We start from the raw sequence: 18649 nt of genomic DNA, 5'->3' as shown, positions 1-18649 counted from the left end.
TCCATAAAGACCTCCACAATTTTCTCAACCATGTCACTAAAGATACTCATCATGCACCTTTGAAAGGTAGCCGGAGCATTGCATAACCCAAAAGGCATGCGTCTATAAGCAAAAGTTCCAAATGGACATGTAAATGTGGTCTTGTCTTGGTCTTCTAAGGCAATCTCTATTTGATTATATCCGGAATACCCATCAAGGAAGCAATAATAGGCTCTACCCGCTACTCTCTCAAGGACTTGATCAAGGAAGGGTAAAGGGAAATGGTCTTTTCGAGTAACCATATTGAGTCTACGGTAGTCAATGCACATGCGCCACCCGGTTTGAATTCGAGTGGGAACCAATTCGTTCTTGTCATTCTTAACTACCGTAACTCCGGACTTTTTGGGGACCACTTGGGTAGGAGATACCCATTTGGAATCCGCAATGGGATAAACTATCCCCGCATCAAGCAATTTTAGCACCTCCCCCCTAACTACCTCCTTCATGTTCGAATTTAAACGTCTTTGCATTTGTCTAATGGGCTTAGCTTCCTCTTCCATGTAAATCCTATGAGTACAAACCAAAGGACTAATACCCTTCAAATCAGCAATTGTCCAACCTATTGCCCTTCTATACCTTTGCAACACTTGCACAAGTTTCACTTCTTGGGAAGAAGTAAGTAGGGAAGATATCACAACGGGGTATGACTCATTCTCTCCCAAAAATACATATTTCAGCTCACTTGGTAAGGGTTTCCTTTCCGGCGTTGGTGGATGCTCTAGAGATGATTCAAGCTTAGTCTTGGAAGGTTCTAATTCCTCAATGGGTGGGTTGAATCGTCCTATGCTATGGATAGCTAAAGACGCCAAAACCTCATTAATTTCCTCTTCCTCAACTAAAAATTTACTACCTTTTTCGCTCAAAGCTAGCACACCTTCCACCGAATCCCTAGCAAGAGTTTTCTCTAAGTTCTCCTCAACATATGAATGGATCCAATCTACTTCCCTAATGTCTTCAAACTCTCCCATTTGTTTAGACACATTAAAGATGTTCATCTCCGCTGTCATATTCCCAAAAGATAGCACCATGACACTATTCCTACAATTGATCAAAGCATTTGAAGTTGCTAGGAAGGGTCTACCTAGAAGGACCGAGATTGGTTTGCTAAAGCTAGGGAGGGGTTGAGTATCTAAAACCACAAAGTCAACCGGGAAATAGAATTCATCCACTTGAACTAGCACATCTTCAACTATTCCTCTAGGAATCTTGACGGATCTATCGGCTAGTTGCAAGGTAATTCTTGTAGGCTTAAGCTCACCTAACCCTAATTGTTGATAGACCGAGTATGGAAGGAGATTAACACTAGCACCCAAATCCAACAATGCTTGTTCAATCCTATGGTTCCCTATGACTATTGGAATGGTAGGGCAACCGGGATCCTTATATTTAGGTGGAGTGGTGGCTTGTAAGATGGAGCTTGCTTGCTCCGTAAGAAAAGCCTTCTCCTTCACATTCAATTTGCGTTTCACGGTACACAAATCCTTGAGGAACTTTGCGTACGAGGGAACTTGTTTGATGGCATCTAAAAGAGGTATGTTCACTTTCACTTGTTTGAAAAGTTCAAACATCTCTTTGTGTAGAGCCTCATTGGTTTTCTTCCCTAATCGGTGAGGAAATGGTGGCCTTGGGATACACTCTCTATCCTTAGACGTGTCTACCCTTGTCCTATGTGATTGCCCCTTACTCTCCTCTTCTCCTCTTGGTATTTTCTCACATTTTTCTGAATTTCTGGATGAAGTGTCCGGGCAATCCAAAATAGGTGTCCGAACACTTGCACCTAGTGAATCATTTTCCTGCACAAATTTCTCCAAACTCTCTTCCTTTCCACTATTTCCTTTGTCCTTTTTCCCCACTCTATCACCAAAATTCTGCACATCATCACTTTGATCAACATTCTCATTTGGTATGGGTCTATCCACAATGCGTCCATTCCTCAAAGTGAGGATGGATTGGGCTTGTTCATGTCCACTCACCCCCCCACTAGTAGATTCTAGCAAATTGGCTTGTTTGGATGGATTGGGGTATGGTTGAGCTGTGAATTTACCCTTCTCATATGTGGTGAGAGCTTGGGTGACCTTAGTGATTTGACTCTTAATATCCTCAATGGCCCTATTGATTTGTTCTTGGAATTTGGTGGCCTTTTGATTCTCCCCTATTTGAGCTTGCATGAAAATGTTAAGAGTGTCTTCAAGAGACCTCTTAGGAGGTGGAATGTAAGGTTGTGGAGGTGGTTGTGCAACACTTGGAGGAGGCAATTGTTGTTGGGGTGGATTGGGGAGTGATTGGGATTGAACATTCCCATCATTCCTCCACCCAAAGTTTGGATGATTCCTCCAAGGGTAATTCTCATTGTACGAATTGTTGCCTTGGTGATTGGTAGGGTAGGGCTTCCAAAAGTTCTGAGAATTGTTCCCATTGTAACCTTGCCCAAATAGGACTTCCTTACAAGCCGGTAAGGCATTACACTCATCCGTCCTATGATCCCTACTTTCACACAAAGTACAAGCAACTTGGTCATCAACACCCACCACATTTATAGGGGCCTTTTGTGACTGTAAGGACTCCAATTTCTTGGACAACAAAGCAAGTTTAGCATGCACGTCATCATTTTCATTCAACACAAACTTGCCACTAGAGCTTGGCACAACATCATGTCGGGTTAGTGGAGGAGCTTCCCAAGATCGGGATTCCTCCGCCAACCCATCAAAGAAAGTGAATGCCTCATTGGCATCCCTATTCAAAAAATCACCTTGAGTCATAGTGGAAACCAATTTCTTCAAAGATGGAGTGAAAGATTTGTGGAAGAAATTCACAATTTGAAATTTTTGAAATCCATGGTGAGGACACATAAACAACAAATCCTTAAACCTCTCCCAAGCTTGGAAGAAAGTTTCATGTTCTTTGCAATGAAAATTCATGATTTGTGTTTGATAAGAAATGGTACGGTGGGAAGGAAAATATTTGTTGAGAAATTCTTCTTGCATTGCCGCCCAAGTCGCAATTGATTGGGGGCGCAAGTTCTCAAACCATTGTTTTGCATGATCCTTCAAAGAGAATGGAAAAAGTTTGAGTCTCAAAATTTCTTGTGTGCATGTAACATCACCAAAAGTAGTACACACCGATTCAAAATCACGCACATGTGAATATGGTCGTTCCGATTCCATTCCATGGAATTTGGGAATCATTTGGAACATTGATGGTTTAAGGCTCACATTTTGTTGGTTCGGTGGCATGATGATGCAAGAAGGTTGAGTTTGCCTTGCGGGATGCGTGAGCTCCCTCAAAGTGCGATGCTCTTGGGCATGAATGTACTCCACAGGAGGAGGTGCATGTAAATTTTGTCCAAAAGGAGCATATTGTGGCACTTGTGGCATTGGGTAATACATAGGATGCACATAATTATATGGGGGAGGCATATGATATGCGGGAGGCATATTGGGAGGTTGGTAGACATTTTGTGGGGCAATTTGTGCCGCATTGTCTTGTTGAAGTGGTTGAGGTGCATTTTGCAAAGCATGCTCAACTTGAACATTTGGTAAATTCTGGGCATTTGGCACATTTTGGGCATCTTGCCCTTGCGCCGGATTCATCAATTCATCAATGTTCACACGTTGCAAAAGACGACGTAATACATCAAGATTGATATCACCCCCACGTACACTCCCCGCATCACTCGCATTTATGTCACCACCTCTCCCATCTCTATTAGACCCATGCCCACTAACGCTATCTCTAAGATGAGACATGATGGCAAACAAAGCTATCAAGTAACACGAAAGATGACCACCAACCAAGTCAAGTAACACCAGATTTTTTTTTTTTTTTAATCAACAAACAACCAAGAGCAATATCAAGCAAGAACAAGAGCAAAGATAGGAGTAGAATGACAATCAACCTCAGGAACAATTACACACCAAGATGTAGCAAGTAGTGATAGAAAGAAAAATGCGCAAAGCTCTCTCAAACAACGTATCACTACCAAGCAGCAAACAAGGTGGCATCCATCGCCCACAGGAATCTAAGTTAGCCCCATCCGCCAAGTTCTCCTCACAATTTTTTTTTTCTCTTTTCAGCAACTACACTAATTCAACTACACTAGAAAGCAAGTAAAAGGGAGGAACAAAGTTACCCTTGAAGCGTGACTGTGCTTCTTCCTTATTTGATGGTGTTTAATAGCATAAAGCTAGCATCTACAAGCCACCCAACTCCGTCTTTGACACTCGCTTCCCCGGCAACGGCGCCAAAAACTTGACCGACACCAAAGTGTGTGTGTGTACTTACCCCAAGTGTAGGGTATCGTCAAGTAATAAACCGGTGAGTCCGGTATCGATCCACGAGGAAGCAATGCAAATTTGAAGTGAATGATATGCAAATGACTAGCTAACACTAATAAACACAATGAATATCAAATAAAAACAAGTAAAAGAAATGGGCCGAATGACTCGGTAGCATGAGCGATTTTGTAATCAAAGTAAGCACAAATTGGATTTAAAACAATTAATTAAAAACCTAGTCTCTAGTCCGTCCCGGTGGCTACTCGGTTCTCATACTCAAGGTATCATTGCAAACACACACAACCATACACAATGCATTGTGTGATACTATCAATCATGCATATGCAAAGAGAATTGGGTTATAAGACTTCAATTCATACATGTAGGCCATCGGGTCTCTTAATCTACGATGAACGCAAAGGGATAAGCACCTAATATTATGAATTAATATTCCCCCTTGGGGCTTGGCTTGGCTAACACCCTAGTTTCACACTCAAAGATCAATTAACCATAACTCTCCCATGCACATTCCTAATTTAACCCAAAACCCCATCATCAATACACATAATTAATAGCTATGCAATGAAAAACTCAATTAATTAAGGAAATCATGCAATGGGTTTAACAATTCTCAATCGAACACATTAGATGCAATCCCTAGACTAGACAATCCAAGAATACAAGCAAATATGTCATTCCCATAGATCCAATCACACAACTATCACGAAATTAAAAGAGAGAAATCGAAGCTACGATTCTTTGAGCATACCTTAAGTAATCGAAACCGAGCACCCACCGTTTGGGACTAGAAACTAGAAAGAGAACTTAGCCACTCATCATAATGGACATAAACATCAATTTTATAGATGAAAATCAATGTCTACACACGAAATCACAAGAAACCAAGAAAAACTTAGAGAGAGAAATAGAGAGAAACAATGGAGGCAAGAAGTTGGAGGAGATGAATTCTTTTTGGAAGCCAACCAAATCTTAGGGTTTTCTTCTCTTTTTTTACAATAGAAAATACCTAACTACCCTTATAAAATCGTTTCCCATTGGTTACATACATGATTTACCCCAAATGCCCTTGAAATTTCGATGCAGAAAATTGCAGATTCGCCGTAGGTGTCCGGACGGGTGTCCGGACGCTTCATGCCTCCAACTTTGTCCGAACAAGGTCTGATTCCAAGCTCTTGTGATTTCCACCATTGGATCTTTTTTCCATCTTCAAATCTCGACCTTCAATTACATGTGCAAATCTTGGCATGTGCACTTGCAGCCATCTTTGACCATTTGATTAAACTTGCACCAAATCTTGACCTTGGTATCTCCAACAATTTTGTCATCTTTGACCATTTGATCAAACTTGCACCAAATCTTGGCATTGGTATCTCCAACAATTTCCTTTTAAATGTGTAGCAACTTGCAGCCATCTTTGACTCCAAAAATCAAGTAAGATCTTCTTTTAAGTCAAAAATTGCAAGCAAGAATGTTGTCTTATGCACAACCATTGGATTCACCTTTAAATGATCATCTTAACCCTTCAAGTCTTGTTGTAATCTAATCCATTCATAATTCAAAACAATTCAATCTCGGCCATAGATTAGTGTACCGTTGGAGCTTGTAGTCTTCAAGAATATCTTCATAATCTAAGTCCCGACACCTCACAGCAAAAAGTGCCCAAAAAGTGCTCCAACTTGCCCAATTAAGTCATTTAAGCCCGATTTCCTACAGAACCAACGGGAAACATGTATAAGGGTAAAATTACTTTATTTAAACACAAATGAATTACTATAAGCACTAGAACCTCCAAATTAGATAGTATTAGGACCTCAAAATAGAGGTCCGGTCATAAGCTAGAGAGAATCTTTCCACCAAGCTTCTTTGACTCAATAGAGCATTTACCTATTCATTTGCCATATGAAGCAATTGTGGGTGGACCGGTTCAATATAGATGGATGTACCCCTTTGAGAGGTAAAAATCGATTAATTTAATTGTGTCCAATTAGTTATTTTTTTGTCAATATGGACTAACTTTATTAAATTTATAATAATTGCACTATATAATAACAATCAGGTTTCTCGGTAAAATAAAAAAGATGGTGAAGCAAAAGGCTCATGTGGAAGGTTCCATTTGTGAGGCATACTTACGCAAGAGACTGCTCATTTCTGCTCGTATTATTTTGAAGTTCACGTACATACTATGAGAACTAGAGTTGGAAGAAATGATGATGGGGTCAATATGACTCAATCCAACCAACTCTATCTATTTTTAATCAACCTGGATGTCCATTTGGACAATGCATATCTCGTTTTTTAAACGAGAAAGAATTGGTTGCAGCCACATTACATGTTCTGTTAAATTGTGACGAGGTCGAACCATATCTTGAGTAAGTAGCTCGTGCTACTAACAACCTTTTATATGTAATCACTTAAACAAGTTTTGTATTGATGATATAATGACTATCTTGCAGTATATTTGTTCAATATTTACAAACAGTCACACCACATATTAGTGACGATGAGGTGGATGCTCGTATTGAAGCTAAATTTACAACATGGTTCAAGCATTATGTAAGTGATGCCTCTAAGTATTAGTACTAAACATAAATTGCTTCACTTGATTTATCTTACTAAATATATGTTCTATGCATAGGTCCACAATCCAGAAAATGCCATTGTAAATCGATATTTGCATGACTTAGCATGGGGCCCTTTGATAGCAGTGAATACATGACCCATTTATTTTGTCAATGGGTACAAGTTCCACACGGATGCATGGTGTGAAGGGAAGAAAATGAATAATAGTGGGGTGTGTGTCAAAGGCATCAGTCATGGTTAAGGAGAAAATGATTTTTATGGTATCCATAAAGATGTGGTGGAATTAGAATATCCTAGAGGACCTATTAAAAGGGTGGTGTTGTTTTATTGTGATTGGTTTGATCCGACGATAAATTGAGGTATGAAAGTCCGTAAACAGTATGGTATCATAGAGATTCAACATAATAAGAGGTATGCAAAATTTGATCCATTAATCCTTTCATAACGTGCCATTCAAGTGTACTATGCACCTTATCCAGGAAAGGTAAAAGAGAAAATAAATTGGTGGGTTGTCTTCAAGGCCAGATTAAGGAGTATAGTAGATGATAAAAACACTTTGGAGGTTGCTTATCAAGATGAGGAAATGTCACAGTAGAATGTAATAATTGATCATGATCAACTTGGAAGCTTACGAGATGTTGAAGGCAACTATGAAGAGGTTGATGGGTATAGTGAAATGAATGATGATGAAGAAGCTCATGAAGAAATTGAAAACGATGATGAATCAGATTTTAATAGTGATAGTGATTCTGAATAAGTGATCTTAGCTTCCACATGTTTTTACTTAGATTATAAAATGAATTGTTATTGGATGTTTGAACTATGAAACTTTAATGTAATTTGGTACTTGTCATTGTGCTTATGATGTATTTGTGGGCTGATTTTGTATTCTAATTCAATCAATGAAACTTTGATTTGCAATCTGAACCCTTCTAAGTTTTGTGCTTTGTGCCCATTGTATTGATTACATTTAATCTGTTTCCATGAGAGCCCATTATGTGTGTTTGTGTATTAAGAACCCATTATGTGTGTTTGTGCCCATTGTATTCATTACATGATCTTTTTGTGTAATTCTCCTTACAATTGTAATACAGAAGAGATTTATGTGGCTGCCCCACCATGATCCACTTATTCGCTCCAATTTTGAGAAGCGTGGGGCAGCTTGAATGAAAGATATGTTATCTAATGTGCGTTTTAGAGGGAACAAGCCAGAATGGATAGGAGATTTAGTGTGGGAGGCACTTTGCAACCATTGGAGTTCTGAACACTATAACAAGATAAGTGTACAAAATAAGAGTAATCGTACTTCCTCAAATAATGGTGTTTCATTGCATACTGGTGGCTCTGCCCCTACCACCAAACATGTAAGAAAATTGATATTTTTGAACAATTACATATATGCTTCACTTTCTTCTTTTATGAACATAGATGTTATACTAGAAGTTAATATTATGTTTCTTTTAAATTATAGGAAGAAGAGTTGGGTAGGAAGCCAACTGTAGTTGAATTATTTATGCACGTGCATATGAAAAAGAACAAGATGTGGGTTGATGCTAAATCCGGGATGACATGTAAGAAATGGGCACTTGTCACATATACATTAAAAATATATTTAATATTAGAAAATTAATTGTATTTCTTTTGCAGAAAAATTTTACTGATAAGATGAGTAAGCTAGAGGCAAGTCAGAGAACAGAGGAAGGAACTTCAATTGGTGATCAACATGTAGATCAACCTCTACCATCTGAATTAGATGTATGGAGTGAAACAGTTGGTGGGAAGAAAAATGGGAGGTTCTATGGACTTGGTTTACAGTCCACAATGGTGTCAGATGCCTCTTCTCGGCATTCAACTTTCTCAGGTCATTGGGATGAAGATGAATACATTCAAGAAAAACTTAGAACTCATGTTTCTTCACTTATTTTTGAGTTTAATACTCAGTTAGAGAAGGAACAAAATGGAAGAGTTGAATTGGCTGCTCGTCTGGAGTCATTGCAGGAGGAACATAGCCGATATAAACGTTTTCACTCCACGACGATGAAGAAGCTTAATAAAACAAACAAGATGGTTATATGCTTTTCAAGCAAATGAATGCCAATAAAGCTGTTCAAGGGGCTTCTACTTCATTTCAACAACCACTTGATGAAGAGGAAGATGAAGATGAATTTGAAGGTGAAGGTGAGGAAGATGAGGGAGGTGAGAGTGGGGATGAATAGCTTGGATTGAGTTGCTCTAACTTAAGTTATTTAATTGAAACTTATATATATATATATATATATATATATATATATATATATTTATATATGATTGATGAAATATTACCATGGATAATTTAATAAAATTCTATCTGATTTGATATTTCCAACGAAATATTTTCCTTACCCACCCAAAAAAATTCTAATGGAATGTAAAAATTCTGCAATCGAAATATCAATTGCAAATTACCAATCGATTTAATAAACGATTGGAAGAAAGTTTACAACGAGGTATTTACCAACCGATAAATATCGGTTGAAAGTGGGTTGGAAATTAAGATTTCCAACCGATTTATCTGAGATTTACAACCAATGCAACGGTTGGAAAATCACTAATTTATTGTAGTGAACTATATGATTATAGTATTGTTTGTGTTTTGTGTTGTAAGAAAACATCCATCCAAACAAATTTTCTGTTTTTATTTTTTCAAAAACAGCATTTGCCAAATGAATTTTATGTTATTTGTTTTAGAAAACATTTTTCAAATAACACCAACCAAATGAATTTTTAACAGTTTTATTTTTGAGAACTCTTTCCAAAATCTAAAGTCAAAATGGTTTATAGGAACTAAAAAATACAGGAATTTCCAAACAAAACCAATCATGTTTTTGAAGTGTCTCTAACTCTCTGCAACTCCTAAATCATAAACCCCTCTATTTATATATGAGAGAGTGAGAATCCTAGAACTCCTTAAGAGAGTTCTAGCTCATTTAGGATGTAGTCTCTATTTTCCACATGAATTAGACTATTTCCTTAAAGAGTGTGTTTGAAAATGATTTTGGTTTTTTGTTTTTAAAAACTAATTTTAAGATTAGATTTTGAAAACAATTTTAAGAAATAAAACTGAAAACAAAATTCATTTGATAGAAGATTTTGTGCGAAGAACGAGGACAGAAGAAAGAGAAAACAAGAAAGAATTTTATAAAACTTCAAAAACAGTTTTGGTTTTTAAAAACCAAAAACAGTTTTCAGTTTTTTAAAATAATTTCTGAAAACACCTATCCAAAAGAATTTTCAAAGTCAAAATAATTTTGAAAAACAGATAACTGTTTTGGAAACTCTTACCAAACATACCCTAATATATTATCCCTACAATGACATTGACAAAAATCCACTACTAGAATAATTGAGATGCTTTTTATTAGATGCCTATCACTTTTATAGCATTGGTCCAATTTTAATTGTTTTAACTCAAACTCATATTGGACGAACCCGACCAAACAATTTCAACATTTCCAACCATGGAGAGAGCTCACAAGGTCAACAGGTTACGAGATGGCAGAATGGGCCGTGAAAGTTCAATGGACTGGTCTGGGAGGCATCCCAATTCCCAGAGATGTTTTGTCCTATCTTGACTTAAAAGAAACAGAGAGTAATTAAATTAACTAGTAGATCTTATTGCGCCCGCTATTAGTTTCTTTCTATTTTTATTTAGTTCTAAACAAAAGGAAAACAATATCCAGCTCCATCTCTGTATGGACTCTGTACCAGAAAAATGGAGCTGGAAACACTCCTTCCTCTACCTCTCTTTCATCTACGCGATTCTCTACTTGTTTCACATCCATATCGCTCACAAGTTACTGTTGGGCAACGAACCTGTTCGCGTCAAGAGGAGCCCCGATCTTCCTCTCCGATTCCGACATGACGGCACTTTCAAGATCCTCCAGGTTCTCTGTTTTCCTGAATATTTTCTTCTCTTCAATTGACTCATTTTATTGTGTGGTTGTTTGATTGATTATTGTTAATTTTAGGTTGCTGATATGCATTACGGGAATGGATTAATGACTCGGTGTAGGGACGTGTTGGAGACCGAGTTCGAGCACTGCACGGATCTAAACACAACACGGTTTCTTGAGAGGATGATTCGTGCTGAAAGGCCTGATTTCATAGCTTTCACTGGTACTTACTCTTTTTTTTTATTTTTTTATTTGTGCTTCTGATTAAATGGGATATGCTGTTTTTTTTTTCCTTCCTGTTTTTTAAATTTTAATTTCTTAATGCCCCTGTTCATTTAATGCGATCAGAAATTGTTATTATTACTATTACTATTACTATTACCATTGCATCACTCGTATTCAATTAATGCCTAATTTTTATTCTTGTTGTTAATATTATCATTTTGATCCATCATTATATCTATCCTTTTTAGTAACTTCTGTTGGTGTTTGAAAGCAAAAAAAGGTCTACTTTCTTTGGTTTTGGACCCAGGGGTGCTGGTGCACTAATGCACCGGTTTTTTACCATTTCACTGTTAAATTTTCAGACATTTGTGTACTTTGGATGCCCATTGTGAATAAATTTTCATATAGGCCTTAGCCCATTTATCATTCTTTTCATATATGCGAGTCAACCAACTATTCTCCATTAAATTGTAGTCTTCAAGCAATTTCTTCCATTTATCCTCAAATTTCCTCTCAGCTTCATATTCGTACACTTATTAAAATTCATCATAAATGGAGACTTATTCCTCATGTAACAACCAAGATGTTTCAATGCATTTTGTTTAATGTGTCATCTGCACAATCCATGACATACTTTTGGTCACTTACTCTCTAAGGCACTTGCCATAGCAACATCTTGATCCATAAAGATTGAATGAGGCTTATTACCAGCATGTGCATTTACAAACGTACTAAAAAGCCACCTAAAAGATTCAGTAGTCTCGTCATACAAAAGTGTAGCTCCAAAAATCACTATTTGTCTATGATGATTATATCCAATAAACACACCCAAAGGTATCATCCCTTAATTTGTACCAAAAGTTGTATCAAAGGTTCCCACATCACCAAAAGCAACATAATCATCAACAAATTTTGCATCAGGCCAGAATATATTAGTAATTTGGTCAGCATTGTCAAGTTGTAGAGCATAGTAAACTTTAGGATCACCCATATTTTTCTTCTCAAAATATGTAAATATGCTTCCAAGCTCCCCATGAGCCATATCTCCTTTCCTCCTAGATCTTAAGTATGATTTCTGAGCTTCAATAACAAACCCAAGCTTAGTCATACCACCAGCTTCTACGCTCATTAATTCTTGTGTTACTTTAGGAGCAAGCCCTGAATCAGAAGCCAAAGTAATTGCAAATGCATGCGGTGTAGTGAGCTCTCTATGTGATCTAAGCATGTGAGTAGTTGTCGGAGGTTGTAACTCGTGATTATGTTCCTCTACAAACTCATTCACTATATATTTCTCTCTCTTTAACTAAAACTATTTTGAACCTTGCTTTCCAATCGGTCTTTGTAGACGAACGGTGGCGAATCATGTCATCATCATATTTCTTTCCTCTCTTTTGACCCTCCTTGCAACAACCAAGCAATTTACTAACAACAACTCCAATTTTCGATTCTTGTTACTGTACTCTTTTCTGACACAAAAACCGATCTTTTTTGAATAAACTTTCCAAAACTGAAATGCACAATCGACTGAGTCAAACTCCATACCAATCCTAGGTATCCAATCTTGCTCCTCATCTATCATTGGAGGACTATCATTACAAGTGTCAATAGAGCTATCCATGCTAAAAAGAATTCCTGTAAAAGTCAGTCAAAAGGAAAAAAAAGTGTTACTAAATATTGTACAAACATATTCACCATTTCAAAGTGTTCATATGACCATCAATTAATTCAATTAAAATTATCAAGTCCCTAGGTAAACGGAAAAAAGCTATTTCAAGATCATTTTAAATAAATAATGCTTGTAAATTTCAGCATGACAATATTCAAATCAAACGAGAAAGAACAGAGTACTGCATATATGATGTGTTAAGGTGTAATGCGCAAGAACCGACTAGGTGAGCTAGTGGAAATTTCAAAATCCATTTAACGCAATTCGGAACTTAACGAAAATAAATTCGCCATCACCACCGCTTCTTGTGCGCCTTATTAGGGCACTGGGAATTTCAAAATCTAAAAAAAAAAAAAACACACCACAAAAGCAAGTGCAGAACAAGAAAAAGGCCTAAATCATAGTGGTCGCTTACAAGAAATGTAAAACCGTATGAAAAAGCTTCTATGTCAACCCCGTACGTGAAAGAAGAGGAGAAGAATTGTGATTTTTTTGTTAATTTGGCAGAGACCATTCGTCTACGGAGAAAGGCGGTATTTTTAGGTCTATTTCTGAAAATTGGGATTCATTGCGCGGGAGAACAAAATGGGCCGTCTTTAACCTTTATCACATGACAGCCATCAGATCTATTTTCAATGATCCGATGGCTGTAAAAGTGAAGTGGTAAAAAACCGGTGCAATATTGCACTGGCACTACCCCGGGTTCTCACTTTCTTTAGGCTGCTATAAATAAGCACTTCTGATGTTAGTGCGTGTGTGTGATTCATGGCTCTGATTTTGTGACATTTATGAAAAATTTCTGTAGTATTTGTTCATTTGGCTGATGGCATTTCCAAATTGAATTCTTTCACCCATTTCCATAGTAGTCATTTGTTCACCTGAGCTGAATTTTTCATTTTTTAGTTTGAATGGTAAAAAATTTTAAAATTGTACGTAGGCAATGCCATTGCTGAATGGCCATAGACAGAGTTTCCCAAACTTTTCTTTCTAGTATCCATTGTGGAGTTTCCGTCCTCCACAGACTTGTCTATTTGCGCAGGTTAAGCATTCATAAGTTGTTCCATCAATAATTATAATAATCGTAATTCATGATTCATAAGAATGTACTTAGAATTTATGTTCCAAATGATACAACTTAAAAGCCTTAGGAGCCAATGTGCCAATGGAATCGAGTGGTGTTACTTGTTTAGCCATGTTGGTTTGGCTCAATCAGAAAGAGGACAAAACAATTCATGTGAAAATTCTCTTCATTGAAAGGGCGAAAAACCATGAACCTTTGCTATTAGCGAGCATATAACATGATTCCCCACTCGCAGACGTCTACCTGTTATTGGACACTCAAGCTAATCTTGTTCCCTTAAAAGACATACTTTATTTTGAAAAATTCAGCTAATTGAATTTATTTTTAAGTCTATCATGCATGCATGTGTGTGAAACAACCAAGACTATTATAATCATATTTCAATGATTAACCAAAATAAGTCTCTAAAGATGCTTGGGAAAAAATGGTCTCTAAGTATTAAACAAAGTTCCCATTGTTAAAAAAGGATCTTTCTATGTATTACTGTTTTCACTCTTTGTAGCAGTTAATCCTCCCAAGTGAATGAATCAGACACTAAGCTGGATGTTTTATATATTTTCCACAATAACGATTCTTTATAATAATCAAACACTATGCAGGACAACTTCTTTAATCAATAGATAAATCTTGCTGCACAGCACAAAATTCCCAGCTAGGTTTTTTAAACGGTCATGTGGTATCTTGTGGTAATCTAAAATAGTTTTTGATCCAAAAGGCTTCTGTGGTATCACCTATTATCCTGTTGTCACTACTGTTAAACTGGCTTTGAGTGCCATTGTGGAGAATGCATTGGCATCCTTTCTTGTAACTTATTTACATGGCTTTAAAAACTAATCCATGCAATCTTCTGGGATAAAAGTTTCTGAAATTTGACCTGTTTTGAACTTGAACTTCCCTGGTATGACTTCTGACAAGATTGTTAGTCTGTTTCACTTGCCTCCAATATCGAGACACTTTATAATATATACGTAGTATTCGATAACGCATACCATTGTTTCAATGAAGTGTTCATCTAATTACAAACTTATAGTTTTGCTATTTTGACTACATAATTTTCTAACCTAATTTTGTTCCCTATATTCAAGAAAATTTTCTGTTCTGGTAGATTGAATTTTCATTAGACTTCCTTGATCATGACACACGTAATCGTCAGAAAGTATGGTACTACTGTGCTATCCATTCTCCTTTCCGTCCCTTTCTTTTTCTGATTTAAATTCATTTATCTTAACTAGGAGATAATATATTTGGGCCAAGCAGTGCTGATGCTGCTGAATCTCTGTTTGGAGCCTTTCGGCCAGCTATAGAATCGGGACTTCCATGGGCGGCAGTATTAGGAAACCATGACCAAGAGTCTACGATGACTCGTGAAGAGTTGATGTCTTTCATCTCCCTCATGGATTATTCAGTTTCACAAACCTATCCATCAGCTGAAGATTCCTTTTTTCACGCAAAAGGAAGCATGGTGACAAACATTGATGGCTTTGGAAATTACAATATTGAAGTTCATGGTGCTCAAAGTTCCCATTTGGCAAACAGCAGCATTTTGAATCTTTTCTTTCTTGACAGTGGAGACAGGGCGGTGGTTCAAGGAATTCGAACATATGGGTGGATTAAGGAATCTCAACTTAAATGGCTTGAAGGAGTTGCTCGTAGATTTCAGGTATAGAAAACTGGAATTCTGATGCATTTAAAGTGCAATTTGCAAATAAGAACTCAATTGCTGTCTTTTGTCATCTGAAACATTCAAAGTTACTAATCTCTTGTTTATTACTGTAGTTCATCTTAAAAGGCACAACTCTTTTCTAGAATATAAGGTTTAAGATTGTCTTTTAAATTTACATATTTTTTCCATTTCTTCATGAAATTCCTGCCAAAGCATAACTGTGCACATCCTTGTTCAGGGTTTTGTGAATTCCCTCGTCTTCTTTTTTCCCTTCCTGCCTCTCAAATTCTACAATTCCTTTTAATATCCATCCTAAAGTTTCAACAAGCACAAAGGGCATTCCCTAGATTTAGGTTTCATTAACATGTTGCAGGTCACACGCTAACAGGGACAAAAGCAGGATATTGATCAATCGGTTGAGGCATCACCGCCAGCGCTGGTTTTCTTCCATATCCCAATTCCAGAAATTCGGCAGTTATACTACCAAAAAATTATAGGCACTTATCAGGAAGGTGTGGCTTGCTCAACAGTTAACTCAGGAGTTTTACAGACCTTTGCTTCCTTGGAAGATGTAAAGGCTGTGTTCATAGGCCATGATCATAACAATGACTTTTGTGGGAATCTGGATGGTATATGGTTTTGTTATGGTGGGGGCTTTGGCTACCATGCCTATGGAAGGCCTGGGCTGCCGCGCAGAGCAAGAGTCATTTTAGCAGAGCTTGAAAAGGGCGAGAAGTCATGGATGGGACTAAAGCAGATCAAGACATGGAAACGTCTTGATGATGAGAATCTTAGCAAGATTGAAGAACAAATCTTGTGGGAGATGCAAGGAAGGTGACTTTCTTTGCAGGTATTTGCTACTATAACCTTGCATTCATTCGTTTTCTTATCTTCTTGTTCATTGACATTATCATTGTTTACACTAGAAACTCTTATAAGTTATAACCATATTTTCCTTAATATAAGTTACAAAACATCTTCATATGGGACAAGGAACTTTTGAATTTCTCGTCTGTTTTTCCCTGCTCCAAATTGCTGGTTGTATTTAGTTTAAAGTAATTGATGTTTTGACTTGCAGGTCAAAGGACGGAAAATACATGAACCATTTTATGATGTATCTTTTGGTTCAATTACCACGAGAGAATAACGTAGCCTGGAAAGGTATGAAAAATACTCTGTATCTTAAATTCTGGGATTATTATGATGCTTTCTTTTATCAAAATCCATATCAAAGACATTGCATCCTTTTTTACTTCAAAATAAACACCCAAATATCAATTCCACAATTGGTTGTTGGATGGCAATGTGCCAAGTTTAGAGGATGTTGAAGAGGATGATTTCTTCTTAAAAGATGCATCATTGTAAATGAGTTATTATTCAACTATTTCACCACCGGCATGGAAATACTGATGAAATTACAATATTTATATGCCTCTGCCTATGTTGGATTTGGAAGAATGTTTATTTATCTTATTCTGTATATCTTGTTTCTCTGTCTCAAACTTTGTTACTCTATTTCTTTTTTTTTGTTTTGGTGTAGATAATTTTATCCCTATAAGTTTTGAATCCTTTGACAGCTGAACCAAACCCTTTGTTGGATTTCTTATATAACCCAAGCCCAAATTGGTATAGAAATCTGAATTACTAATGAAGCACATTAAATAATCCTAGTTGGTTTAGGATCATCAATTAATTAGTGTTTAAGAGCAAGGTAGGCAAGGAACATGTTGCATGGAACTAGCTGCCCACAACCACATAAATGATGAAACTCTTTTATCTAATTAATTTGAAGTAATGACCATACTCTCACTTAAGGCATTGACCTCCCTAGTTGCCCCTCAATCTCATGTGTGTTCCCTTTTAAATTAAAAAAAAAAAAAAAAAGGCACAAGAATTGCGAAGGAATCCAAAAAGCTAAATATAAAAAGAAGAAAGGGTATATTCAAGGTTATGTAAGTAATTTCGTATGATGGTTTAAAAAATATGTAAAATATATATTTTACAGATGTCTTTGATATTCTTGGAAATATCAATGCAAGGGCAAAAACAACCTCAAACCCTAGAAAGCCAAAAATCTCACACACACGTTCTATACTTACTTAAAAAGAAACAAAAAAATCATTGAAAACGTAAATTCAATTACTTTCCCTCATAATTCTTCATTGAATTTTCCAACAAAATTTTCCGTTATTTCTTTCTCTTCTTTTTTCAATCCAATTGAAGGCAAGCATTCAAGAAAATGAATTGTCAAGAATTTAACCCTATAAATATCCAAGTACTATAAAAAAAAAAAACCTTATAAATATCCAAAAATGGGGGACACGAGTGCAGAAAACCCCTAAAATATTTTGATTTTGTACTCACAAGTCACTGGACCTAATAAGCCCAACGTATGTTCTACATATGCCACACATATTTATCCCTCGACAAAAGACACCAAGGCAAGTGTGGTAGCAGTCCAATTAGTAAGAGTTGTTTCTTCTCAAGGTTTCAAACTAAGATTTGCTTATATTTTGTCTGCATGGTAGAATTTGCTCACAGACACTTGAGGATAAAACTTTCATTTTACAGATAATTTTGTCAATAATAACAGAATATAGGCTGATTAAAAATGGTATGTTGTTTGACATACTAATAATGTTTTGTTCCACTTCTTCTGGTAGCATATATGTTATTTAATATGTTGTGACATATTACATACAAGAGTATTATGTATTTTAATTGTAACATATGCAAAAAGTAAATAAAAACAAATTATAAAATAAAGATTAATAATTATAAATATTTAAAATTAACAGTTTCATTTTTTTTACATACAAATAGTAATATTTAAAATATTATCCAAATAAGTTCACACATATTTGTAAAATATTATAAAAATTAAAACAAATATTCTTGAAGCGCTCAAGAGCTTTTCCTCAACCAAATTCCAAAACTAAGTCATATTGGTGTCTTCAATCACGACATTTTTTTTCATCGTCATCTATCATATTTTGGATAGCAAAAATCGAGCACGAACTTTTTTTCAACCGCAAACGTTGATTCAAATTCATTAAAATCCAAGGTCATTACCAGCATTTAGTCGAATAAAATTATGAAATATTATGCATGAAATCACAATCTTTGTCTCTGTCTTAGTATCAAAAGTAATCATTGACCCCAATACCC

General features: G+C 36.4%; 1 protein-coding gene and 1 pseudogene across 2 annotated transcripts; both read left to right on the top strand.

Annotated features, from left to right (window-relative positions):
- The first annotated feature begins 2868 nt into the window (after nucleotides 1-2868).
- LOC119993887 lies at nucleotides 2869-2968 on the top strand (annotated as a pseudogene).
- A 7581-nt stretch (nucleotides 2969-10549) lies between these two features.
- LOC119993234 (probable inactive purple acid phosphatase 28) lies at nucleotides 10550-16963 on the top strand. Of its 2 annotated transcripts, none has more exons than XM_038840262.1 (5): nucleotides 10550-10837; nucleotides 10922-11069; nucleotides 15051-15478; nucleotides 15882-16331; nucleotides 16560-16963. In XM_038840262.1, exons 1-4 carry the CDS (start codon nucleotides 10646-10648, stop codon nucleotides 16317-16319), a joined length of 1206 nt encoding a protein of 401 aa, XP_038696190.1. In that variant the 5' UTR covers nucleotides 10550-10645; the 3' UTR covers nucleotides 16320-16331; nucleotides 16560-16963. The 2 variants fall into 2 exon arrangements, with proteins under 2 accessions (XP_038696190.1, XP_038696189.1); XM_038840261.1 differs by having other exon boundaries at nucleotides 10555-10837; nucleotides 15870-16331.
- The last annotated feature ends 1686 nt before the right edge of the window (nucleotides 16964-18649 follow it).

This window comes from Tripterygium wilfordii, chromosome 23 (genome assembly GCF_013401445.1).
Source record: "Tripterygium wilfordii isolate XIE 37 chromosome 23, ASM1340144v1, whole genome shotgun sequence".
NCBI classification, from domain to species: domain Eukaryota; kingdom Viridiplantae; phylum Streptophyta; class Magnoliopsida; order Celastrales; family Celastraceae; genus Tripterygium; species Tripterygium wilfordii.
Note: the sequence above shows the minus strand (reverse complement) of the source record. Positions and strands in the feature narration are given on the sequence as shown.